Below are 27,902 nucleotides of genomic sequence, written 5' to 3'. Positions count from 1 at the left end.
AGAGCCCTTTCAAAACTCTTCTTCCCCACCTCCCCCCAAATGACAATCTTTATGCGATCAAATTAAAAAAAACACTTCTACAAAATCTAAGGAGAACAGGTGTTTATTGAGTTCTACCTGTCTGAAAAGTGCTGGTGAAGAGTTGCTATTTCATGCTTTTTCTATATAGATAACTTGAAAGAGAAATTGTTGCAAAAACCAGCTCATTTGAGAACTGAGTGTTTCTCCAGAACTTCTTACCATTCCTAAGTGAACACAAAGGTAATTTTTTTTTTTTATTTTTAAATTAAGCAAGTCCTTTTCATTTTCAGATGCAACATCTACACTTTAAATTCCCTCAGGACTATTAAAATATTTTCAAGCAGAATTAATATACAGAGAAGCAATTAGTCATATCTTGAAGAACCCAGGTACCCCAGCTCTGAAAGTGCATGATTTAAAACAGTAGTAAAGGAATATTTTGAAAGAACATTCTTAATCAGTATTGATGCATGCTATTATTATAAAAGTACCCATTGCATATTTGTAAGGAACAACACTTTTTCTTTTGTAGACAACAAAAAAGCATGCTGAATGGTAACAGATCAGTATAAACCTATTTTTAATGAGGTTCAACACACTGGTCAAGTCCCATTAAGAGCAGCTTCCTCCAACTGTGCACCAGTTTAAGCTTGCATAGGTGTTAGAGTTTTGCATTAATGTGTCTTAAGACTGGCCTCAAACATTTTCAAAGCAGAGCACTAAGACTAGACCTCAAATATTAGTAATCATTCATCTAATGCATTTAAATAAAATGCTAAAAAACACTTTGAGAATTAGGCATAAAAGCATGTTAAGGAGCCAATTTAGGCATAGCAAGCAGAACATATGGGTATTTACACAACTGCTGATTTGCTCTAGTCTTTGAGAAGAAATGAGAATGTGAACCATGTGCTCAAAAAACAAAGACCAAAAGAAACAAACAAAAACCCTGGGGAAAAGTAATATAAAATCAATGTCAGCAAGAGTGTGGAAGCTATAACCCAGCATAATGGGTGATCTTGGTTTAATGCAAGGAGCTGTCACAAGCAAACCAGTCTATTTGTAGTCATTTTAGCAACTGGATTAATGAAAACGCTTAAGTTAAACTGCAAGTAATCGACTCCACGTCAATATGATATTTCTATAAAGCAGCTGATAACACTGATTTTCTAAATGGATGATGAGGAAATACACAGAAAATCCAAGATGAAAGAGTAGACAAAGATGTGAAGCATGTTAAAATGATGCAACAAAACAGAGTATATAAATTAAACAGGAATGTTTAATCGAAACAGTAATTTTTTTTTTTTAAACAGAGGTTCTTCAGGAATTTTTTTAATTGGAAAATGAAAGCCTACTCCCACAATACTGATGCCGTTTCTTTCAAGCAGCTCAGTTGTCTAACTGTTACCAGGACCCTAAACAATTCTAATTCTTGTATATTGATATTTCTGAACTAAAAAGTTTCAAAATATTATATAGATTTTATTTGTGCTCCACATATTGCAAGCAATTAATAACACGAAGAAAGATTCAATTCCTCAGCTAGAATACCAAGATCTCTACCAAGTATTACATATACACAATACTTGCACGGTGACAAGCACAAGGAAGTACTAGTTGAGCACGTACTTTCAGAAATCCAGATCAACTCTTAAAATCCATTTCAATTCTCCCACGCCACCCAGTCTACAATTTAAGGCATCTCCACGCAACCAGCCATCCAATCCACCCACTGCAGACACACAATTTACGCTGGAGGTGTTTACTCTTACAAAAAAAATCACTATGTCAATCAGGTACCATTTATTATTTATCCCTATAACTGTGTCAGCATTGAGAAATGACAGTTAAACCAGTGTTAAATCAATACAATATTTACATAGCACAGCACATTAAGCTTGAGACACTCACTTGAGAGATAAAACCACATTTTAGATCAGGACAAAGGTCACCATCATTATGTGTTTGAAATAGCTATTTACAGGTCCCTATGACATAACTATAGTCTGTACACTGTTCCAATGGGGCAGGCAGAAGCAGGACAGATTTATTTTGAGGGATTTTAAACTTGGGGTTTGGAAGCATATTGTTATGCTACCCTGAACGCCACAGACCACCTTAACATTCTCCAAGGTGGTCTCATATCCTAGAACGGCACATCCAGCTGAAACAAAACAGACAACACAAGGTTTTACTCTGTGGAGAATTTTGTATTCCTGCTATTCAGTCATCTGAACTTTGAAGGCAATTCGTCCCAGAAACTTGTCACGATCATCTTCATTTTTTAAATTAGGTGAGCCCAGGATCTTACACTCAATTGCTATTTCTTCTTTGGTACTGTTGGAGTTAATTGCTAGTTGAACAGCCACTAGAGGCTGTAAATAGTGAGCCTAGTAAACAGAAAGACGGGGAAAATATTTGAGATACCGGAGCAAGTCAGCACTTAAATTCACATTTAATCCATCAGAACAGTTAAGAAAAAAAATAATTAGGAACCCAACCTTTGAAAGCCCAAGCCAACTCAGGTAAGACTTTTTTATCCAAGTTAGTCAGTCAGGTATACATTGTTCATGCTGTTTCTTAACTAAAACATTCAACTGCTTTAAGTCACAGGCGGTACCTTCAAGAGGCACATGATCTTGCTGCTTCTACTACATTTGGTGTAGTTTTTCTAAAAAGCTCTTCTTGAAACAGCCTCTGAAATTATATTCTTCTTCCATATTTATTCCATGGTCTCTTCTGTTATGTTTTTTTTAAGTGTTTGGGTTTTTTTTTGAAGGATGATTCAACAAATACTATTAGACTAGCTTCCTTTCCACCCTATCCCATTTACTTGTCCAGCAACAAAAGTGTGCTATCTATCTGTTTGACAGCTTTACATAAAAACTTTTCCTTGGACATTCTGACAGTACCCTGGTCAATCATACTTAGTGGAACAATTACAATTCTTTATTCTGTTCCCCATTAAAAAAATTAAAATTTAAGAATGAATGCGGAATTAATTTTTCTTTTGTCAACACAGTATTATTTGAAGTCCAATTCAATTTGAATCCTCTTATAAAGTACCTATGATTTAAATAAGACTATTTTTTACACACTGTTAAAGCAGCACTCCATTTAATACTCATAAAGTATTTCCATAATTTATTTACAGTTTTTAGGTCAATGCTGCCGACTGCTGATTAAGCAAAATTATCTATTTTCTTGGTAAAAATTCATAAAAGGCAGGGTACTGCATATGACACAGAAGTATAAGCTTTAAATTTTAATTCAACAAAATTTAGTTTGGGGTTTTTTTTCCCCCCCTCATTAACTCAGGAGACTCCCTAATGCATTTCTGTTATTTTTAGGCTATCTTCTCTACCAAAGAAAGCGCTGCAGAATATTTGAAGTCTGATTTACAAAGAATGACAGCATGGAAGCTGATGTGCTAGAATTATTAATATAAAGTACTAAGGTAAGAAGTAGAGTGACATAACTACTTTCCTTGGGCATTTTACTAAATCAGAAATTTTCAGGTGTTCCTATAAACTTCAAATGCAGGGTTTGAAGTTTGAAACACAGCTACAGAAGGCACACTCAAAATTCTCTGGCTGTAAAGGTGACATCATATTTGAGGTACTGAGTTTTCTAAAAATCAGAAATAAAAGTCCTGTGTTTCCTCAGAGAAGTCTTCTCACCACCATGGTTTTTCAAATAGGTACAGAAATTCCTATGATGTTTTGAAGGCAGAGGATACCAGAATGGACTTTCACTCAGTATAAAATTTGGGGAGAGTAGGACAAAGAATCAGCATCCTTGTTAAGCACTACGGATCATCTGAAAAAGGTAACAATCCCTAAGGTCAGGGAGTTGGGTCCATTGTGCTGAGCAGCAAAGGCCAATAACCATCCTGGACCATGAAACTGTACATATTTACTTTTACAGCTTCTACCTTATCACAAGAGCAGCAAGATTAGTTGAGTCTCTCAACCGCTTTACAAAATAAAGTAATTCATCTATTCTACACTGATATAATATAAAAATTCTGTTGGATAACCAAGAAATTGATCCAGTCTCTTGAGACCTTGCCATTACCTCAGCCTCCCACAACTCTTACTACTGCCTATTCTTTTTCACAATATACTAATGTTATGAGAATTGAGCTCTCACATGCTTCAAATCGCAGCCTCTATCACACATGACAAAGCCAATTTGAAAGGACATTGCACCAAAAACTAAAAAAAAAAAAAAAAAAATTAAAAAAATAAAAATTATTTTTTTTAAAATGAAAGCTTTTTCTTATTCTTTAAGTCAAGCAAGGAACAGCTTCAGTTTTGCCTTCCATAATCTTTCCTTTCTATCAGTATAGCAGCAAGACGGGAATTTTGTCAGTGAATTTCTTTATGCCATCTCTGGTAGAAACTACCTTCTGACATCACACACTGTACTTTGCATTTCTTAGGGAAGCCGTGCTCTCCCCCTATTCTTGCATTCCAAAAAGAGGGTACGGTACAGACTGACTCTGCCTGCTGGGAGCACAGCCTGACTGACAGTCTCTCTCTAACCTCATACCTGTAAGAAAATGGATGTTTACCAATTCAAAAAGTCTGGCAACAAAATGGAAAAAGCTGAACAGTAAGTAACATGAAAACAAATGCTGAAGAAAAACAAACTCCTTCCTCATTAGTAAAAGCCACGTGAGGATGAAAAAAGGTTATGTGAATTGCTACAAGCAAGTATAGAGTACACTGGACAAATAACTGATAATGGAATAATTTAGTAGAAAAATCAGTTTGGGGAAATCACAAACCACCACTGTGGTATATTGCAGATCGAACAGATTTACATTTAAAAGGTACTTTTATCTTCAATGGTGAACAGTGAAGATATTTATTAGACTAAATAAATTGGTCAATAAGATGCATTATCATTTTGTATCTGGTAGAAGGAATGGAAGGAATGGATTTTCTGTGTGCAGTTATTACAAGTTGAGGAAAGAAAAGAAAAAAAATAACTAAATTCAAGTTTGAAAAGAAATTGAGGTTCTTCTTCAATCAGAGCAAATTGAAAACATGACCACAAATAACCAACAACACAATACAGAATTATAAACTTAATATCCTATACATGAACCCAAAGGATTATTAGAAACTGTGTTGTCACACAAAGAACTAGTTCACTTCTCCTACCTTTCCCTGCATTCAAAAGGTCCAAAAGATCCGTGACCAAAAAGCATCAGATGCCCTTAATACTGCTACTATACAGCCTCTTCTTCTTTAGGACAATGTGCAGTTTATTTCCTCATGTCTGCTAAAGCATCTCTCTAATCACGCTAGGCACTGTGAAAGTTCTGCAAATGCAATGTTCCTTACGAGTACCTCGTTACAAAATTCAAACTTCAGAATCAATCTTATATTAGCAATAGTAAATCTAACCCAAAGCAAAACATTTATAAAATGAAGATGATCATTAAGGCATACTTACGTGCAAGTTTTTCCCATAGTATGGAAAGTACATTAAGTCAATGAAACCATCGGCAGGAAAATAACTCATCTCAACCGTGCCTTCTTCCTGTGATTGGAGATAGCAACAACATCAAAATTTAACATCTGCCTGCATACAAATGAATACAAAATTAAAATTATAACCCAATGATAAAGTGCAAGATCTCTAAAAAAAACTCAACTCCAAAGTCTTATTGAATAACTTCTAAAATAGATCTATTTTTGGCCAACAGTTGCATGCAGCATGCACCTGCTACAGTAGGGATAATTTACAGTAGTATTTAAATTAGCAACCCAGTCAGAACAGCTTGCCTTAATGTTTCCCTTATGACTCAAGGAAGTGAGGGGAAGGGGAGAGGATATTGATTGCAAGGAAAAACTTAACCACCAACACCTGCCCCATAAGCTAAAATTCCAAGTATCCACAAGCAAGTCTTGTATGTTTTGGGGGAGCAACAGCACATCCATATATACGTTGAAGTTAAAGATGATTTTAAAGCCAGATTTTAAAGCCTCTCAACTTTGGAATGATAGAACCCTTCACAAAGAACTCTAGGCTCCTCCCTGCAATGGAGAGCTACTCCTAACATTTGCTCAGCTAGCCTTGGAATCCAGGCTACCTAAAAGGAAACCCCCAAGTTTAAAACGGTGATGTCACTGGAGTTTGCGTGTGTCATCACCGCCTTAGAGGAACGATGCACCCGTGTATGCTTTATCACTAGAACTTCCGGTGTAATCCCAAACCTTGCAATAAGCAGTTACCTACAAAACTGCTGCCTAGTTTCTGACTAAGGAGTCTAAGACACACAGCATATGTACACATGGATTGAGCTGTCCGTGGCACAGGCTATCGGTACGGCGACACACAGACACGTCTCCCCCACAGCCAGTATTCCTCAGGACTGGGTACCCCGGCAGGAGGTCAGACTACTGCAAGTCCACACCATTAGGAAATGCCTGTACCTAATGTGACTTTCTGTAATAAGGGGAACGTATTCTTATGATGAAGGAAATGGTACCAAAACACACGCACCCCCCAAAATACCATGCGTCAAATCTAGCAGTTTTCAGTAAAGGCAGTTTTAACTTGAAAAACTGTAAACAACAGTATTTAAAAAAACAGAGAAGGGGAAAGAAGAACTGGTAAACAGCACATCTACATGTTAAAAAAAATAATAAATGAAGAGAACATGACAGTAAGTATTTCCACTCTGCTCAATTAAATCACCTTTTAAGCAAATCCATCGTGGCCACTCAGACAAAGATTTCTGATGTAAAATCTAAACTTACTAGTAAGCTTCCTGTATGCTAGGAACCATACAAATATGCTCCTACACTCCATAAGGCTGGTAACTCCAGCATGGGATTTATTTTCAGAAATGCATGTCACCTGGATTAAACTTCGCAGTACACCTGGAATTTTTTTAATCCACATTTGCTGACAGCAACACAGAAAAAAAAACCAACAAAAAACCTAAATCACTGCCACAGAACAGGTCAGTTACATAAATACTGGATAAACACCTTGAATAACAGAAACAATAGAGAAGAACAAATGACCACTACACTTCAGCTTCTGTTATGAACCATTATTTAGGGAACATTCAAATACAGCAGCAGATGCAATGTGATTATAAACTAGCCTGCAAACTACACAACAGTCTATGGGCTGTCATTCTCTACCTTTCCAGTGTGCACACAAGAGGGTCACCAGACACTGTTTCCAGGGAAGCATTCACCTCATCCACTACAAGAGGAAGATACCATTACACAGCACTCATATCTTACAGTCAAAGAAATAAAAAATGAAATGGGAAACAAGGCCATATAAGCTGATGTAAAGAACAGTGTAATCCTTTAAGCTTAAAGCAAGATCTTCAATAAGCAAGTGATGTAACAGAAAAACAGGAGAACGTCTGTAAAAAATGAGATACAGACAAAAGGAGGAAATTAAAGTTGTCGATGCTGCTTGGCTGTCTAAGGAGAAGAACGAATTGTAACCAATAGTTAAGCTTTCCTAAGCAGGTAAGTCATGATGAGGTAGGGCAAGAATATACTAATTTAATACAAAAATAAATGCATTCAGAGTGGCAAAGCCTTACAAATATTTTCCCTGGAAGTCATTGAAGAACTAGTAAGACTAATAATTTTAAAATTTAAAAACACCGCACTTGTGTAGATCAGAGAAATTCTACCTCAATATGGTAAAAAGCAGCACTTCATACTTAAAGAACGAGGATGCAAAGAAATGCATAACACACAATACAATTTAAGTACATCAAAGAGTAAAAAAACAAAAATAGCAAAAAGTCCCTCTGTGATCAACCAAGTTATCAAACTTCCTCTTTTGCTAGTGAAATCAGCCAAGACAATAAGAAAAATCATCATCTGTGATTTGCATAGAGCATCCATATAATGAAGTTGAAGAAATATGATCACCATAGAACAGGATTACCAGTCCTGTTCAATGTCTCCAGCCCTGTTTGATGTCTTTATCAATGACCTGGATGAGGGGATTGAATGTACTCTAAGTAAGTTTGCGGACGACGCTAAGCTGGGTGGAAGTGTCGATCTGCTGGAGGGTAGGGAGACTCTTCAAAGGGATCTAAATAGTCTGGACCACTGGCATGAGGTTTAACAAGGCCAAGTGCAAGAGTCCTGCGCTTGGGGCACAACAACCCTATGCAGTGTTACAGACTAGAGGAAGAGTGGCCTGGAAGAGAAGGACCTGGGGGTGCTGATTCAGAGCCAACTGAACATGAGCCAGCAGTGTGCCCAGGTGGCCAAGAAGGCCAATGGCATCCTGGCTTGTATCAGAAACGGCACGACCAGCAGATCCAGGGAGGTCATTGTTCCCCTGTACTCGGCACTGGTGAGACCGCACCTCAAATACTGTGTTCAGTTCTGGGCCCCTTGCTACAAGGATGTTGAGGCTCTGGAGTGTGTCCAGAGAAGAGCAATAAAGGTGGTGAAGGGGCTGGAGAACAAGTCTTACAAGGAACGGCTGAGGGAACTGAGGTTTCTTAGCTTTGAGAAGAGGAGGCTGAGGGGAGACCCTATTGCTCTCTACAACTACCTGAAAGGAGGTTGTAGAGAGGAGGGATCTGGCCTCTTCTCCCAAGGGAAAGGGGACAGGACAAGGGGGAACGGCCTCAAGCTGTGCCAGGGGAGGTTCAAACTGGACATCAGGAAAAAAATTTTTACAGAAAGGGTTATCGGGCACTGGCAGAGGCTGCCCAGGGAGGTGGTTGTGTTACCATCCCTGGAGGTATTTAAAAGACGGGTAGATGAAGTGCTCAGGGACATAGTTTAGTGGTTGATAGGAATGGTTGGACTCAATGATCCAAGAGGTTTTTTCCAACCTAGTGATTCTATGACCAATAATTTACCAGTCACTTGAACATTAGTTCTCAACACCTCACAAGGCATTTCAGACAAAAGTGAAGATGACTGTCCTGGACAATATTCAATATTTTTAATAAACACTCACAAGATGTAAAATAAAGTTCATTTATTTGTGGCACCAAGCCATACATAGTTCAAAATGCTTCAGAGACTCAATCCTATTAAATGACAATGAAAAATTAAGTGGTGGGGGGGGTGGGATCAAAACCAGCAAGTTCTGAACTTCAAGAAATCACGTATACAAATGAAAGACCTAAGTAGTAAAACAATTAAAATAAAAACTCAATGTATTACAAACAGCAAATGCACTTTGAGACAGTATCCAACGCGATGACAGAAGGAAAAATCTGTCATTAACTCTCCCACCTAGAGGCAAACTTCTGTCCCGTTTGGGATACCACAATACAAAAAAAGATAAACTAGAGAAGTCAAAGAAGAAAGAATATTAGTAAAAGTAGAAGGAACTTGATTGCTTTATTCTAAAGAAATAAGTAATTCCTCCAACAGAACAACATTTTTTCCGCATGGACATGAAGAAATCAGTCTCAAATGAGAGAAGGAATCACCTTTACTTGCAACAGACTGTCATAGGGAGATCAAAACTTTCAAAAAATCAAGCATTAACATTTATGCCCACCACAGGTATCTAGGATGAAGGCAAGAGTTCTTACAGTATTGGACTCATCAATTACTGAAACTTCCCAGCCTACATCTTCATCAGTCATCTCAAGCTAAAAGTTACAACTCCCTCCCTTGCTGGAGCTACCGGCTTACCAAGGCTTTCACTAACTCCCCAGGCAGTCTAGGAAAAGCATGCAGAAGTCAAAGTAATTGTTACAGTTGCCATAAAACATTCTGTGCAAATCCATGGGTACAAAACAAATACGCATAGATTAGCCATTATTATAAGTAGTTCATACTTTACTTGAAGGCCTCTTTTACTTGCACAATAGCATTAATTTCCACACTGTGTCTTACCCATCATTTATAAAATTGTCTAAGGTGCACTTGCAGCATGGAGAAAAAATAAAAATATAGGTTATGAAATGAGAAAACAAAACACAACTCACAATAAATAAATAAACAAATAAACATGACCACAAATTGCACATACATTTTCCTTGACTCTAAAGCAAGTCAGGTAGCTCAAATACATCTAAAGATGGAAGAACAACAAAAAAAACATTTATGCAAGTACACTGAAAAAAACCGAATAAACTAAAACTAAAGTAGACATACAGGAAATGAAAAGAAGGAAAAAAAAGTCCAAATCTAACAAGAATGGAAGAGAGTGAAATGGATGTTCTGACACAGTACATCACTTTTCATCTGAATCACAAGGAAAATTAACTACGCATTTCTTACATTCAGAACTCACCTTAGATGTACATTGTATACGTGGTTCTCCTTCAGGCTTTAATCCAATTATCTAAGGGAGAGAAAGTTAAACTATTTATAGGCTTTCTTCACATTTCCAGTTTTACAGACTGAATTTGAACTTCCCCCTCCACTCAGTATGACAGAGTTCATACAGGAAGCACATCTATCTAGTGTCATTTTTATATAAAGCACAATTTCACACTAAGATTTAAAGCGTTTGTTAAGTTAAAGCTCAAGTAGTTACAGCAAACACAGAAAGGACTATTTTCTTATTGTACATCAAGCATGTAACGCTAATGCCTAAAGCCAGTCACCAGTTCAAGTAACATATAACATCACTGAAAAGTCAAGCACTTATTCACTCACTGTAAGTTCTCACCACCTTACACAGTTCAGATGACTGACATTTTATTTACATTTCTAGAATGCAGACAGGAAGTACAACACTTCACCTGCACAGTGTTTTAGAATCTGTTACAAATAACAGTAAAAAAACGCAAAGAGCTCCGTCCTGCTTAAAATGGGGCTTTCAGATATTTTGATGCAAGTAATCAAAGCCAATACTTGTAAGTATTGGCGTGCTCAAAAAGCTCACTTCATTTTACTCTCTGAAACATATGAATTGGTAGACATTTCAGTAAATTACACTGTTCTAGAAATGCCAATGTCTCAAGAGGCAAACTGAGCACATACTTCAGTTCTTTCATACAGTCATTTTTCATACAGGTAGCTGGGAGCACTTTTTCTACGAAATAAAAACTCAATAGTCACTTACTCTGTTCACTTTCACAAGCACGCAGGGAGCTCCTTTAGAATAGCCAAAGGTCTTATCCTCCTTTCCAGAGCACTGCCCAAGCTCAGAGAGGTTAAATCGACACGCCTTTTTAACAGCAACATCATTCTGATCGAAAATCCTTCCCGGTGTGCAGTTTATGTTTTGGGATTGCTTTGAATCATCATATGCTACGAAACACAAACAGCTTGTAAATCAATGGTAAAAACACACAAGCAGCCAAAAACTGCAGAAGCCTATATAAACATCTAATTTATAGTTGATACTTGTCTAGGAGTGTTCTCAAAGGGCTATTTTCAGAGCGCTATGTCTCTTAACAACCATTTACTTTTTCAAAGCCTATCACGAAGTGACATTGCATTTGAATGAAAGAAAAGAGTATTACAAAAGAAATAATGTTGTCCTGCCTTTCAAATCACATCCATAATCACAGCTTAATTTCTGTACGTAAACTAATTATGTATTCTAACTAAAAATGTATTAAAATATAATCAATTTTTTACCTGGAAACTAAACCAGTTTTCCCTTTGCACATCTTTTACAAACAGAGGAAAACTTTAAGCATTTCAGTGACCAATATTAAACTGCCTCTACATTTACATCAGGTAGCATAACTGATGTAATACTTGCATCCCAGGTTTTCTCATCATCTTGTGTTTCACAAATACACAGATCGCATTGTCACTACTGCTCATCTATTCACATGTTTTGTGGGTTTGTTCCTCCCTGTTAAACCCTGCCCTCATCTACACATGAGCAGAATAAATGGAAAGAGAGTGATGCAGTTCATCCTCAGTGTGAGAGTCCCACGCTCACTGAACTGGAGGAGAGGTGAGTAATCATGAAACGTAGCACTTCTCCCAGGAATCCTTGGAGAGCTCTGAAAAAAAAGTCTGCTCATGGAACCTGCTAGTAGGCACCAAAACTACAAATCCAGATAGATTCCAGTATAGCTTGTTTACCTAACAAGGCAACTCACACACAGGTGAGATTTTGCAGCACCTCCTCAATTCTGACTTACAGCTTTTGAGGGGTTAAAGTCAGTAATATTTTTAATTGATTTCTGTACTTCTAGATTAACTGTACGTACAGGCATATATATATAAAATAATGTATGACTTAAATCAGTGTTTTTGCCATCCTTCAGCCTTGTCCTCCATTATGTTTTCTCCATGTTCCAAATTCACTCCTTCAATATTTCTGCCCATAAATACTGTGTATCAGGGTGAAAATTAATAAATTGTAATTAATTTTATCCATGTGCATGTCATGTTTTAAACAGGCAAACATTCAAGTTCTTAAGATTAAAAGATTCTCACTTAGTCACCAAGCCATTTAAAACACTGATCAGCTAAGTCTTGGTAAACTTTGCCTTCAAACACATGACCTGTGTAATTTTACATTTAATTCTTTCAGGATACGTAATTTCTACATCTTGTAGTATTTCAAAACACTGGAGTAGGCCCCAAAATTCTCCATTACATACTCTGCTATTCCTCATGCTCAGGCTCCCTGTCTGATACAGGTATTCATACTTTGCTTTTTCTGTAAAATATATAACTCAATAATATAAAGATAATAAAATATATAACTTCAATAACTCAAACATCTAAAGCAAGCCTGAACTGGCATCAGTTTTCATTAGCAATTGGTAACTACAAGCAAAAAAGGAAACTTTGGTACTCAACATTAGATTCCTGAATTACTTGGGCAGTTTTAAGTAATTTATTTACCTTCAAGAAATTTTCTAAGTGTAGAAACATATTCTGCGTATGACTGGGGATCACTCTTGTTAAAGTAAAATTCCAGTGCGGTGTCTGGCTTTGGTGAGATCATAAGTCCTTAAAAAGAAAAAGTGCAAGTAAAGAACTAAACAACTTCTCTTCCCTATATCACTCTAACCTAGTCCAAAAACATTTCCATAAACTGAAAAATACCTATCTGTAAAGAAACATCAATATTACCTCTATATTCCACAGTATCGGAAGGCAATTTGTGTTTGAGTCAGTTATCAAAATCAACTTGGCATTAATTAATAGTTAAATTCAATGCAACGTATAACTGCAATTCACAAACCAAACTGATTAGAAATAGGAAAATCAGCAAAGTAATCACTGTCAATCAAAGAATTTTACTGATTCACTTCCCATATTCTATATTCAGCAAACTGAACTTAGAAAGTAGTTGAAAAAATACCCCAAACCACACTCAGAAAGCCTCCAGTTAAAGCTATGCTTCAAAGCTTTAGGCAATAGAGAGTGAAGCTATGACTGTATTAATCTCAGAAACACACAAGAAACAAAGTATTTTTAGAAACTTCATAATGCATAAGGATGGCTTGAAAGATTTCTCAATCAAAACAGACAAGCCAAGTTAGTTGTTAGTCCTTTCCTCCTTCTCCTCAAACAGACAGTTTAGATGGCATCTGTTTTACGGAGGATACAAGAAACATTATTAAACCACTGCACGCATGTCACTTGAGAGGGGTCGCCTTAGGTGGTGGTAGCTCCGAAGGCTCTCGAGCTGCTGGCACTGGACACGGCAGCAGGGAGGGCTCCCCGCCGGCTGCAGTGGGGGCCTGCGCCTGGCGTCATTCGGCTGCTAGCTGGGGGTACTGGAACACGAGCATCTACAGCCAGGGAGCCAGGACCGGCAGGAGAAACAAGGACAGAGATTAACGAATACTCAAGTCCAGCTTTGTGTCGAAGGATGAAAAAGGCAGACACTGGCACGGACTTCGGGCTCTTGATAGAGATGAAGCGTCCCTCCCAGAACAAGGGTAAGGAAAGGTACAGAGTTAAATCTTAGGGATATTTTTGTAGCAGGTGATGGCAAAAGGCACACTCTCTGCTACTACATACAGCCCTGTACAATTAGATGTCATCATTAATACTGATACCTAAAGCTGCGATCACTCATCACAGCTTCAGGAGCAGGTAAAGCAGCGCTACACCACCAGGTATTGCAGAAGAGATCAAATCTGTTCCAAAAGCACTGTATGATTGATTGCTTTATTCTCACTACCTTAGGGAACTCTTATTAAACATAAATAATTAGAAAGGATAAAAATCCTCAGCTGTGATTAACAGATGAGTGTCTGTGCATCTGTCTCTTCAAGTATAGCTGAAAACTGACACCGCAGTTCCACAAAACCCCTCCTATTTATCAACTTTTTTCTTCTAAGTTAGAATATTAAAATAGTTTGATCAATAAAATTTGGCGTAAGGGAAGAAGCTACAACTACAGCAGCAATTCATTGTATCAGCTTACGAAGCCGCTTAGTTTCCCGTCCTCTGGTAAAACCAATTAAAACTAGATTCCCGAATGATAAAATCTAAAGCAGAAAACAAAACTCACCTCCCAAAACAAAAAAAAAGGAAATAAAATTAGGCCTCTCTATACAAAATAATTCATATCTTCATTTTAGAAGATAACAATACAGTGGAAAGATAAAGTCAGTAAGTTGTCTTAATACATGACTATATTTAATCAATCACAGTAAGTTTCTGGAAAGCATATAGAAAGTGCAATTGGGCAGCCCGGGTCTGTTGAGGATTCACCTATAGAAATGACCAAACTTCTCATCCAAGGGCAGAAATTATTACAAACACTTTAAATGCAGAACTAATGAAGGCATATACTAGAGATTTATCAGAGACAAATGCCTTTCATATTCTAGAAAAACCAGGTATAACTTAATGCTTTTTCACTCTCCGATTTTTGTAGGATTTCTGATAAATCATAAATTCTCCTTTCTGCATTAGCAGCAGTTAAATTATTACCAGGCAAGCCACAACTAATGCCTTAATGCTCGACAGTCCACATAAAGCTACAAATACCATTTTCGACTGCAAATTACTTTGCACCATTACAGTCATCATCTGGCCTCCACACTGAGCTGGGATTCAACAAAATAAAAGATAATTAGTAACAAGGCTGAAAAAAAAATCACTGACTGGTTTTTACACACTAAGGATTTCAGGGGGAGAGGAGATTGTTATTAGCTATAGAATACTGTAATTGACGGACATAGATGCTGGTTTTCAAAATGAATGTGACAAGTAACTAAACTAGTCAGCAATGAATGAAACAATAACTTGAAGAGATTTATTGCTTCAGGGGAACTTCAAAAACATCCTAAGAGGAAGGGACTGCTCTAGTTCAAGTGGATCACAGTCTGCCTAGAGACTATCGTGTAAATTCTACAGGAAAAGCTATTTGAAGGACTGATGCACAGACTGTGAGAGATGCAGGATTTGGACTCCTCTAGAGGAACAGAATTAATGGCCTCAACACAGGATCACATCTAGGATTGTAACAGAGATTACATTATCCTACAATTCCAGGAGGGTTTTTTAAATCATCTGGATTTAATTGATACCATTATATCCCAGTGTACAATGCAAGTCAAATATCAGTTATAAAATAAATCAACTGTGAGATTCCCAAGTATGTTTAACACAAGAGTAAAACCTTTGACCTACGCCATCCAGGTTTTGTGTGGAGATTTTGTTTTATAATTTAAAGTTTTACAGCCAGGAACGTGACATGTTTCACTGCAAGTGAAAAATGACAGAGTTAAAGAGAAACATTAAGACAGAAATAAGCAATTTCATTAACTTTTATGCATAAGTAAAGACACCATTAATGAAAAAATCTAATTAAAAAATGTTATACAAATCCTTAATTTAAAAACTAATTGTAGTATACATACTTCTTAAAACAAAAATCCCTTACGACTTATTTCAAAACAAAGGAAAATTAATACTCTGAACTGAGAGCAGCATGAGAGAAAAAGAAATGTTACTCAAGTCCAGTATGAAGTCACAGCAACCCACAGCTCCAGCCACTGCCAGGGTTCTGCCCATCACAAAGGAAATCGCGGGAAATGGTCAAACAAGCCACCCGCTTTTTTTTATTCTTTCCAGCACTTAGCCAATCCTTAGCTTTAAAAAACAGCACAAATCCTCAAGAATTCCCTATAAGAAGGGGATGCTTGTTAGAGAAGGCCTGGACACCACCTCAAAACAAAATGTGTTCAGAATCCAGAGACATTTATCACATGGCCAAATTGCAACTTGTTCACACAAAGATTATTGTGTCCTATTGAGTGTCAATGCAGCTGCAAGATGCTGATAGTTTTAAGAGTTTGGACTTCAAAAACAGGAAAGTATTTCAAAAGACACTGTTGTCTAACTTCCACCAAAAATATTAATATTGCATAGCTGTTCAGTTTTGTTGTATTTAAAACAAATTTGGTCTCTAAGACATGTTATTATAAGATCTCAGGTATCTTATCAAATTTTCAGGTGGCTCAATCATTTAACTTGCATATACAAATCAAATACATTCTCCAGAAACAGTAACTAGAAATCATTGATCTCTTTGGTGTAAAGTATGCAGAAGCACTATTTGGATCTTTCCGAGTAGAAATTCTTTATTTTTTTCCATTTATGGAAATACACCAAAATAGATTTTATAATGACTGATTTTTGTAATATATTTAAACTAATTTAAAAAAACATTAAAAGTACAAAAAGGAGAAAAAAAGAAAAAAAAAGATAACTTTATTATTAATAAGCTTTTTTCCTGTTACATATACATCTCCTTCTACCAGCCAGTAGTGGGACTTGGATGGACTTGTACACAAAGGACGCAGCAGTTCCAGGAAGCAAGGCACCACTTCTAGCAGAAGCTACATGTTGCACGGACCTAGCTTCATCATAAAATGGGACCTTCTCTCTTTAGTGGATCTCTGCATAAGAGGTCAGCAGCTCCGGGAATGAACAGACATTCCATGTCAGTTGAGAGCTATCTCGTACTATCATGAGAACTCTGGAAAAGCCTTTGCATCATAGTCCTTACACACTCTTGAGGGAGATCACTCCCATAGTACAGCCTTCCTGTACTTTCTTCTAAGTAGTGAGTACTAACCACAGGTGCCCTTCCATCTCATCCAAGAGAACTGGTTCATAGTATCTTTACAGCAATTTCACTACATGATAATCCCATTTCTATAACAGCATTTGTGTGGATGTGCAGGTAAAATTGCAACCTACATACATAACAAATTCAACAGAAAAGAACCACCTAGAGAAAAAACAGTAAAATTTGGCCCATACACACAAAAAGCTACTGACTGAGTTTATGCTACAAACATATGTAACTTGCCTCACACCAAGTTTTACCTTTGAAACCTGTAAGTAACTGAATAATAATCAGTTTCACATAGGCAGTGCACGCTTCAAACAAGCTCTCAAAGAAAACTCAGCTATTAAACCAGACAGAAGTTTATGAAAAAATAAATACACTGTTACCTGGACTAGAAATCCGGTCACGATATTTTGGTATATCGCTGCTCAGTGTCTGAAGCATAACCCACATTGTGAATGTGAAGAGTGCTGCTAGGAAGCCATAAAATACCAGATAGAATAGCAAGATCAAACCTGCAAAGAAAAAGCTAAAGTTACTAATTTTGTTTCAGCAAATTCCATTACCTATTTTTACAATCAAAATGGGAAATAAGTAGCACAACGTCTGGTTCTGCTTTCCTCCTCCAATCCCTGGACATTCCTAACCGTAGTTAGAAACCAATGTGTCTCTAGGACACTTATGTATTGCGCAGTGCAGAATGAGTGCAAATTTTCTTCATACGTAAAATTTACCAGGCATTTTGGCACCTATTTTTAAGAAAGAAACATTAAATCTCCTCTTCGGGCAACACAGGAAAGCTGGCAGAGATGCCCAAGCAGTCCATCAGAAAAAACAAACAAATCAACTTATTTTCACTTGTTTAAGGGAATTATAGTTTTATATCTGGAAAGGAGGAGGCCATAGAAAGATGGAAGAGTTAAATGAAAAGATAAATTACACTGGATCCAGAACAGGTAAGAAGCCAGAACAGGTGTTTTAATAACAGCTGATATGTGAGAGAACTCCACACAGAGCATTCACTCTCACATGTACATCTTGTCACCAAAGACCTGGCAAGGTGAAAATGCTTTCTGCTCTATAGTTTTGAAAACAAACCAAGCTTTCTATTCAGACTTATCAAAAGCCTTTGCCTAACACATCTACCTGCTTTACCAATCTACCTTGGCGACCCAGCAACGTTCCTGGAATTCACCAATAACACCAACGTTACGAGCTTCACCTTGACACCTGCTTAAGGAAGAGCTCCTCAAAACCTGAGGCAAAAGCCACAAGAAAACCCTGTTACGACGCTGTACTTCTCCATCACTTATGTAGAACAAATCACTATGTGAAAATGCTACTTGGAAAGACAGCTTGAAAACTTACTGTGATTAAGTGCTTTTATTTTATTCCCCTGTTCTTTTTATGCACAGACAGGCACTCTGGGTACACAGATCAGCTCTTTACTGAAAGGACAAGGTAACAGACAAGCTAAAGTTAAAATCTTACTTTAGAGAGGACAGGAACTCAGATAGCTGCAGTGTGTGAACTCTGAATGGTTAACACTGAAGGACACACGCACAGACACTATCAAAAAGAATGGCAGCTATACAAGTACAGAGGAATTCAAATGCTTGCACAGAAAGCCATCTTCAAAACCTTTCTAATTCAAAACCATAAGCAAACGATGATGCAGATTAAACTGGTATAAAATATTCTAGCTATGAGGAAGCCAGATACAATTCAGGTCAAGGAAAGCACATCGAAACAATTATGCAACATTCTACCACTAACCCTTATACGAGAGAATCAAGCACAGCGTTTTTCACCCTTTCACAGAAAGAAAAAAATCAAAAGTAACAATGACTGTACCCCAGTGGTGAGTACTGGGCACTGGAAGGGGAAGCCTACAGCAACCATAGCCAGAGAGAGGAGAACCAGAGACAGATGGCAGAAGGAAGCCTCATCTCTGGTTCCTGTCCCGTAAACTATGCTTGCATTTTGCACTGACATATTTTCTAGTGTATTACAGCTCCCAGTAATCCATGACTGCTAAAGATGCAAGTACCTGTAGTACTCCTCTTGAAAGAATTCAGTGTACATATAGTAAAATAATGGTGAATTATCTTTACCATAGCAGAAGTTCTCTGCAGCAATCAGTTGAATGTTACTAGATTTTGGGTTGGTTTTAGTCCTGAATTTCACATGTTGAGCAAGTTATTCACCAGTTTGCAGAGATCTGAAAGCCATCAGCTATTTAGATACATTTGGGTAGCACTGAGACATAAGATACAATGCAGTGATTGGAAGTCAAGTAGCAAAGTAAGTGAACACAAAAACATGCTTACTCTATAATGAGCAAGACAGGTAGATATCTCTTATAAACTATTTCTAAGGCTATTTAGAAGCTGCAAAGAGCATATAAAAGTAAATAGTAGAAATACTAACCAACAAAATCTGTTATGGCAGTTGCATCTGTATTTGGCACACCAGCCATTCGCTTTACCTATAAGCTTACAATTGTTTTAACTGCATACAAATACAGCAATGACCTTCTCATTAATACCCAATGTAGTTGGGATACCACAAAATAAAAAAAACAGAAAAATTCCCTTACAAAACCTTCGGTCAGCTCTCATTTTGATCTCTCCAGGTTAATCAATTATTAAATATACTTCCATCAAGCTGTCTAAAAAGTACACCTTCCATCAAGTGACCCAGATGTTCATCAATCAGTTTCAATGGAACAGAAAAAACAGTTCGATATTTAAGACAAGACAAGCAACTTCTGTGGCAATTAGCATAAAAAGCAAGAAAGTCAGGGAAATCTTCACTGAGCTATCTAGTGCCCTTGGGATAACTTATTCAAGAAAGGGTGAGGGGAAGCCTACAGCAACCATAGCCAGAGAGAGGAGTGAACCAGAGACAGACACAGCCCTGCAGACACCAAGTGAGTGAAGGAGAAAGAAGGGGCTCCAGGGGCCAGAGCAAAGATTCCCCTGAGCCAGTGCTGCAGACCATGGGGACTACGCTGTCCCCTGCAGCCCGTGGAAGAGCCCATGCTGAAACAGATACCCACTGCAGCCCACAGAGGAGCCCATGCTGGAGCCGATGTGTGGCAGAAGAGGGCTGTGACCATGTGGGGAGCTCACGCTGGAGCAGGCTCCTGGCAGGACCTGTGGACCCATGGAGAGAGCAGCCCATGCTGGGCAGCTTTGCCAGCAGGACTTGTGACGCCGTGGGAGACCCATGCTGGAGCAGTCAGTTCCTGAAGGACTGCACCCCACGCTGAAGCAGCTTGTGAAGAACTGTAGCCTGCGGGAAGGACCCACACTGGAGAATTTTGTGGAGAACTGTCTCATGTGGGAGGGACCTCATGCTGGAGCAGACTAAGAGTGTGAGGGGTTGTCCCTCTGAGAAGGAAGGAGAGGCAGAGACAATGCTTAATGAACTGACAGCAATGCCCATTCCCTATCCCCCTGCACTGCTTAGAGGAAGGAGGTACAGAAATCAGGAGTGAAGCTAGGCCTAGGAAGAAGGCAGGAGTGGGACAAAGGTATTTTACAATTTGGTTTAATTTTCTCATTGTCCTATTCTGATTGTACTGTTAATAAATTAAACAAATTTCCTCATGGTAATAATTAAGCAATATTTCCCTATCCTCACTTCAGCCTACAAACATTTCGTTATACTTTCTCTCCTCTGTCCAGCTGAGAAGGAAAGCGACAGAGTGGCTTTGGTGGGCTGGGGCTTTGGTGGGCATCTGGTATCCAGCCAAGGTCAGCCCACCACAGTCTAACACCCAGTGATCAACTCTGTGATGGAGCGTGAACAGTCCCTAACAGAGTCCTTGTTCTTTCCAGCACATCATACCCACCAGGCCTGCAGCAGCAACAAGGCTAGAAAGACTGTTTCTATTCCAGCCCTGGAACTCCACTAACCTCCTCCAGTGCAGCAAAACCAGTGTGCACATGCACAGATTATTTTTAATCTTTATTTTAATATAGCTTGTAAATGTGCTGCAGAACACCGACCATGAGACTAAACTGCCCCATTTATGCTACTACGCTACATTAAAAACAGTGGGAAAAAAACAAAAAACCAAACACTCCTCTGCAACTTCCAATGGCCCCAAACTGAGCAAGCTGCTCTTTATGAGCCTATTAGTATTAATTATCCTAAGCTAATCGCAGCAAACAAGCCATAACCTGCCAAAAAAGCTCTGCCAAAATAACTTCACCGAACGCTGATTTCTTGTCAGAAAACAAGATGTACCCCAGTCACAGAGGAAAGCTATCCTCCCTCCACATTTACTCCAAGGAAAGTACAACCACCACATGTAGCATGTAACTCAACGCAGAACATCCTGATACACTAAACCCTTTGAGTCTCACAGACTTGGACACTGAAACTATCATAAAAGCAAAACTGTCAAAGCCCAAATTCTGCATTACTAGTTACCTAGCTGGTTTGGGTTTTTTTTGTTTGTTTGTTTGTTTGCTTGGTTCAGTTTTTTCTTTCTTTTTGGAGGGCATCACAGTACTGGAAACTCTTCATACCCTAACCACATCGATAAGCAACAGTCAAATTTGGAAAACTGTTACTTCCGAACCAACCTGCTGGTGTCATCATAAGTTGGAGTTCATTTCCAGGAATCAAACCATTTCTCTCCACTGTGAAAATCAGAATTTCTGACTGGTGAATGCAAGATATCACCTACCTGGCCATCATTTCCACCACCATAAATAAAAGCCTGCCAGACTTTACATGGCAGAATTGATACAAAGTATTTAAATCTGGCAGGTTAGCAGATCTACCTATATTTTATACACTGGTAGATATGTACAGGTATCAAAATAAACACTCGCACAACAGGCAGAGAAGCAACTACTCAACATTACCTGCAACAATTAAAATTAAATGCTGTCTTTATGGTTTGTTGGACTCTCTGTTGCATTGACCCTATCACCTGCATGACTGTTCTTCAGTATCTATAGTGGGACTTAAAGACCTGAGTAATGTTACCAGTGACTACCACCAATACCACCAACATCAAGGACATCTGACTGACCTACAGATGGATTTCCTTGCCTTAAGCTAACGTAACTATACACGTTAGATAAGCACTAATTATATTTCAACTTGACTTCCTAGACACTTGAGAAACGCTGTTTTCCAAATTTGGGGGAAGGAGAGAAAGAAAGAATCATAGAATAGAATCATAATAGTTTGGGTTGGAAGGGGCCTTAAAGATCATTCATTTCCAACCCCCCTACCATGGGCAGGGACAACCCACCAGATCAGGGTGCTCAAAGGCCCATCCAACCTGGCCTTGAACCCCTCCAGGGATGGGGCAGCCACAACCTCCCTGGGCAACATGTTCCAGTGCCTCACCACTCTCACCGTGAAGAAATCCTTCCTTATGTCTAGTCTAAATCTGTCCCCCTCCAGTTTGCACCCACTGCCCCTAGTCCTATCACTACAAGCCTTTGTAAACAGTCCCTTCCCAGAATGGTTTGGGTTGGAAGGGATCTTAAAGATTATCCAGTTCAAAGCCCGCTGCCATGGGCAGGGACACCTCCCACTGGACCAGGCTGCTCAAAGCCCCATCCAACCTGGCCTTGAACACCTCCAGGGATGGGGCACCCACAATTTCCCTGGGCAACCTGGGCCACTGCCTACCACTCTAGTGAAAGAGGACTTCAGGAAGAAATAAAACTTCAGTCTTGCATTAATTTATTTCACAATAAAGCAGTGGCTGATGTACCACATGACTGAACACTTCAGGAGACAATAAATATCGTTAAGTGCAACACTTACAAAGAATCGCAAAAGCCAGTGCTTATATGCAACACAAAAAAAACCAAACTCCTGAAGCACCCTCACCATATCAGCATATTGACACCTGCAACAAGAGAAGATAAACCTTCCTTCTTCAGAGCGATCTGTGCCATGGAAAATAAAATACTCTACTAATTTATCAATGTTCACTTCTTAAAATAGGCAGCATCATGCAAAACTTTAATGACTGACGGCAGCCACCTTCCAGGCTGTGCAGGGTTTTTACATGAACTGCCCATGTGCCAAAAAAAAAAAAATTAAAAAAAAAAAAAGAGGAAAAAAAAAAGGAGTACTGTGCCTCTCTGATTCACAGCCTGGATGTGAAAGTGCTTCTACTGCAATGGCAGTCAGTGATGCCAGAATGTTAATAATACATCACTTGCAGGAAAAGCTAAATCACAACAAAACCCTGCACAAAACAGTGATAAACAACACGGAAAGACCAAGTGCCAAAAGCAGTTAAAACTTTCACAGCACCATACTCCCAGCAAGAACTCCGTGAGGACTAGATAGAAGCAAAACTAGATCTTTTTGTTCTGGTGACTGACAAGACTTTACATCGATTGACATTGTGGAAAGTTCTCCCAAAAATAATAATCTTGGGGTTTGTTGGTGGGGTTTTTTGTTGTTCTTTATTTAATTTTAAGCACATATATGTGTACTAAAGAATACAGCTAAATATTTGAAAGACTATTCAGTAGGTCTGAATTTCTACATACTTTAAGAAACACCACCTCCACCCTGAACACCTTGACACAACCAGCTTTACAGACAGGTTTTCATGGGCTTGACAGGATACCCAGCGTGACCATAAGTGAAGTATGGCTAGACTGCATATTGCCCCTTTTTTTGACACAAATTATTTTTCTTTAACCTTGAGTAAGAAGTTTACTGTCTGTATTGAAAAATTACAGACAGAGGCGAGTGTGCAGTCAGCATCCCACTACAGTACTCTCACATCATTCCCACCCTTTTCTTGCTATGACTTTAGGCAGGCACAGCACTGTGCCACTGCAGGCAGAGTCAGATGCTAACCTTCCTTGTACGTACAGGAAGGACCCACAAGGCAGTCTCCCAAGTTCTCCTTTCTCTGCACAGAACTCGAGGACAAATCCTCCTCCTTCCCATCACCTCTGCTAGGACTTATGGCCTGTTGCCGAGAACATCATCAACAGCTTCTCTCTCTTTAATATAACAAATGGTTATGCCAGCTAATTAAATATATAATGGGTTTGGTGGGGCTTTTTTGCTAGATTTGGATACCAATTTGTGAAAGATTCAAACTGAATTATTCCTCAAGTCTGCAAAAAATAAAGTTAAACTCTCTCATTTTTTACAGCAAGAGGAGAATGAGTACAAGGGTTTTACCGAAACTCTAAAAGGCAACTCATTGGCCAACTCTGAAAGGCAACATACCCCTGTTACACGATAAATTAGTATAGGAGCTGCTTGTGTTTGATCTTTTTACAAATCCTGATGTAGAAAGAGCAGAGAAGTATTCCAATACCACAGCACTCAGGCTCACAGACAATCACAGCCTTACAGTTACAATTTACATAAGGCTCCAGGACTGCCTCAGACAGGGCAAAACATGCACACACTATGAATAATTATTTCACAGCTTCTCTACTGCTTGTCTTATTATTGTGAGGAAGCTGTCTTGATTCAAGAGAAATAGGCTTGGAAGAATGAGAGCCAACTGAATGCTTATCATGCTGCCCCTGGAGACACCACAGCCCCATGGACTGGCAACCAGATCTCTCTGCTCCTCATTTCCACCTTTCAGAGGGGAGACCGGCAACAGAAAAGGAGTAATAGTCAGGGAGACTGCTCTAAGCTCATATCAGTACTGCAAGGGCACAAGTGAGACCAAACCTCGCATGTTCTTCTGTGCCAACAGAGCTACTCAGTTAGTGCTCTGCAATTAAAAAATAAAAAAAACCCAGAAAGATACATACCACCCCCAAAATACTCAAAGATTATGATTTGGTCAATATATAATTAAATAAACACATCATGTTAATCACAAAGTGTCAGGACAAATAAACACTGATGAAAAAATACACAGACGAAGTAAATAACGTTACCAAACAGCTACCTCTTAATGTCCAGGCTAAAGGTGTATAGCACTAACCACATACTAATCACCTAAACCAGTTAAGAAAACTGATTAATGGAGTACAATTATTCAAACCACTGTCTACACAGGCTTTCTCAGTATGGAAACGCATCTTTCATGAAGGGAGCTGGCTATAGAAACTCCATTACCAACCAAGTCCTGTCAAGTGTTGCTATTGGCCTCCAGCTAGGACAGAGCAGTAACATTATGATTTCTCCTACCAGACAAGTTTAAACCGAGAAGGCTGTTTGGACTTCAATTTCTTTAAATTTCTTGTAAAAGGTTACAAGCTATTCTAAGGCGCCCCCAGCCTCTGTGCTCCTCAGATTCAGAATGCAGACAACTTGTGCAAACCATACACCCATTCATCAGCCCACGCACCTCAGGAAACCTGCTCAGAGAGATCAATAGAAAACAGCACAGTGGAAATTTCCTCTCCTTTGCTATTCCGGGGGCAGAGCAGCTCGAAAGCTCTTATTTCCATCTGAATGGAGAACTCCTGTCAGGGCTAAGGCCTCTCTTGACAGCCAGGAGACACTGGCAGGGCCAGAGAAGCTCACCAGTCTGCTCCAGGCTCCTCCTCACGGCTCCACCATTAGTATTCACTGAGACTGTGCCCAGGCCAAGGATGTACTGGCCTGTTTCTTCGCACCACGCTGAGATCCTTGTTGGTTTTGTAAGCATAACTGTTAAGTATCCCAACTACATCCAAGTTTTGGGAGGAGACGCAGCATTTTCTGAAGTCAGTAATATGTCCCACGAGGACTGAAGAAACATCCTAATATTAAGCATTTATACAACTGTTTAATATGAGAAAACATACTCAGAAAACCCAAATATTTTTATTGGAGGCAGCAAGATTATGATAACATGCTTTCCAGCTCAGAGGAAAGCAATGGGAAGACTACCTGAAAGTAGGAAAACAAACACTGCAGAACCTTCATTTGAAAGCTTCATTTAAGAAAAATAAAAGGCCCAGCAGCCCTATGCTGGAACAAATGTAGCACCATGGCGCACGTGGATCATTCCCTCACAGCCTGCCTGCAACTGTGGCTCACAAGTTTTGGGGCTATTGGTTTATTTTTGCTTTCCCTCTCGGATCCACAGTGACTGTCTCAAAGCACAAAAGCAACCGGCATACGTTCACTCCCAATTTCCTGTGATACTGGAGCTGGGGAGGGGACTAAGGAGGGGATGGAGCCATGGATCCGCAATACAGGAAGGGTAGCAATGGGGGGTAAGGAGGGGATGGAGCCACAGTTCCCCTCGCAGGCTGGGGAACGATGCGGATACAGAGGGGATGGAGCCACAGATCCGCTCACAGAATGAGAAGCAATAGGGGGTAAGAAGGAGATGGAGTAGATCCACTCACAGGATGAGGGCAGGAACGGGGGGGATAAGAAGTGGGGGAGTAAGAAGGGCACGGAGCCACAGTTCCCTTCACAAGATGGGAGCGCTAGGGTGGGGTAAGGAGAGGATAGAGCAGCGTGCTTGCACAGATCCACTCGCAGGATTGGGAGCACTGAGAGGTAAGGAGGGGGAGACACGGAGGGAATGGAGCCAAGGATCTGCTCGCAGGCTGGGAAGAGATGGGGGTATAAGAGGGAAAGAGAGAGCTAAGGAGAGGATGGAGCAGCACGGCTGCAGGGATATGCAGGCAGGCTGGGAGCGAAGGTGGGGGTAAGAAGGTGGGGTAGAAGTAGGGGATAAAGAGGGAATAGAGCAGCGCGGCTGCACAGAGCTGCTCGCAGGACGGTTAGAGATGTGGGGGGTAAAGGGAGGAGGATAAGGAAGGGGGACAAGGGCGGGATGCAGACTAGGGAGCCATGGCGGAGAGGTGAGGGGATGGAGCCACGGATTCCCGCAGGCTGCGGGGGGGGGATGGGGTGGGTGAGAGTAAGGAGGGGATGGAGACAAAAATCCCCCGCGGGCTGCGGGGAGGAAGAAGTCGGGGCTAAGGAGGGGTTGGAAGCAAGAGATCCCCGCAGGCTGCGGAGGGAGAAGGGGGGAGGGCAGAAGAATAAGGAGGGGATGGAGACAGGGATCACCTCAGGATGCGGCGGGGGTGGAGGGGGGAGAAAGAGGAGAGTTAGGAGGGGATGGAGGCAGGGATCCCCGCAGTCTGCAGGGGGGGGGAAAAGAGGCGGGTAAGGAGGGGACGGGGCCAGGGATTCCCGCAGGCTGCGCGGGGGGGCAAGAAGTGGGGGCTAAGGAGGGGGCGGAGCACGGGATCCCCGCAGGTTGCGGGTGTGGGGGTGAAGAAGAGGAGAGTAAGAAGGGAATGGAGGAAGGTATCCCCCACAGGCTGCGGGGAGGGAGAAAAAGGGGGGTAAGACGTGGGGGGTAAGGGAGAGATGGGGCCAGAGAACCTCGCAGGTTGTAGGAGATAAAGAAGAGGAGGGTAAGGAGAGGATGGAGACAGATCCCGCAGGCTGCGGGGGTGTAGAGGTAAGAAGTGGGGGCTGAGGAGGGGTCGGGGCCAGAGATCCCCCACAGGCGGCTGGGGGGAGAAAGAGGGGGAGAATCAGAGGCTAAAGGGGGGGGGGCAGGGATCCCCTCAGGCTGGCAGCGCCGAGAGGGCGGAGGAGGAGCCGCATTTGCGCGCTGGGCCCGGCGGGTGAGTCAGCCCGGGGCGCTGCGGCTCCCCCGGGCCCGCCGCCGCCCCCACCGCTCCCCGCATGCCCCCGCGCCCCTACCCCAGCTCTTCGCCGTGCGCCCCAGGAATTCGCCGCTGTCGGGGTTGTACACGAACTGGCGCCACTCGGCCATGCTCTGGCGGATCGGCTTCTTGGCTTCCTTGGACATGGCGAGGAGCGGCTGCGTGCGGAACCCCGCGGGCAGAGACAGCGCCGCCGCGCGCGCCCGCTCCGGCCGCTAAAGTAACGCCCGGCGGCAGAGCGGGCGGGGGCGCCGGCACGCGCGGACCGCTCCGATCCGCCCC

General features: G+C 40.5%; 1 protein-coding gene across 1 annotated transcript; it reads right to left on the bottom strand.

Moving 5' to 3' along the window:
- Nucleotides 1–87: 87 nt before the first annotated feature.
- On the bottom strand, nt 88–27,902 carry ATP1B3 (ATPase Na+/K+ transporting subunit beta 3). The gene is made up of 7 exons (XM_054074407.1): nt 27,658–27,902; nt 17,406–17,534; nt 12,822–12,929; nt 11,071–11,258; nt 10,294–10,344; nt 5,491–5,577; nt 88–2,414 (listed from the first exon to the last, which is right to left on the bottom strand). The coding sequence occupies exons 1-7, from the start codon at nt 27,764–27,766 to the stop codon at nt 2,244–2,246; spliced, it is 843 nt and encodes a 280-aa protein (XP_053930382.1). The 5' UTR covers nt 27,767–27,902; the 3' UTR covers nt 88–2,243.

Source organism: Cuculus canorus, chromosome 9 (genome assembly GCF_017976375.1).
Source record: "Cuculus canorus isolate bCucCan1 chromosome 9, bCucCan1.pri, whole genome shotgun sequence".
NCBI classification, from domain to species: Eukaryota; Metazoa; Chordata; class Aves; order Cuculiformes; family Cuculidae; genus Cuculus; species Cuculus canorus.
This window is presented reverse-complemented; position numbering and strand designations above follow the sequence as displayed.

What these genes read in the sequence shown, in the direction of transcription:
- ATP1B3 (XM_054074407.1), bottom strand. Translation starts at nt 27,766, where the DNA reads ATGTCCAAGGAAGCCAAGAAGCCGATCCGCCAGAGCATGGCCGAGTGG. An exon ending in ACTTAGAAAATTTCTTGAAG is followed by an intron (nt 11,259 to 12,821) that starts GTAAATAAATTA and finishes TGTGTTTCGTAG; the next exon opens with CATATGATGATTCAAAGCAA. An exon ending in ACTATGGGAAAAACTTGCAC is followed by an intron (nt 2,415 to 5,490) that starts GTAAGTATGCCT and finishes TCTGTTTACTAG; the next exon opens with GCTCACTATTTACAGCCTCT.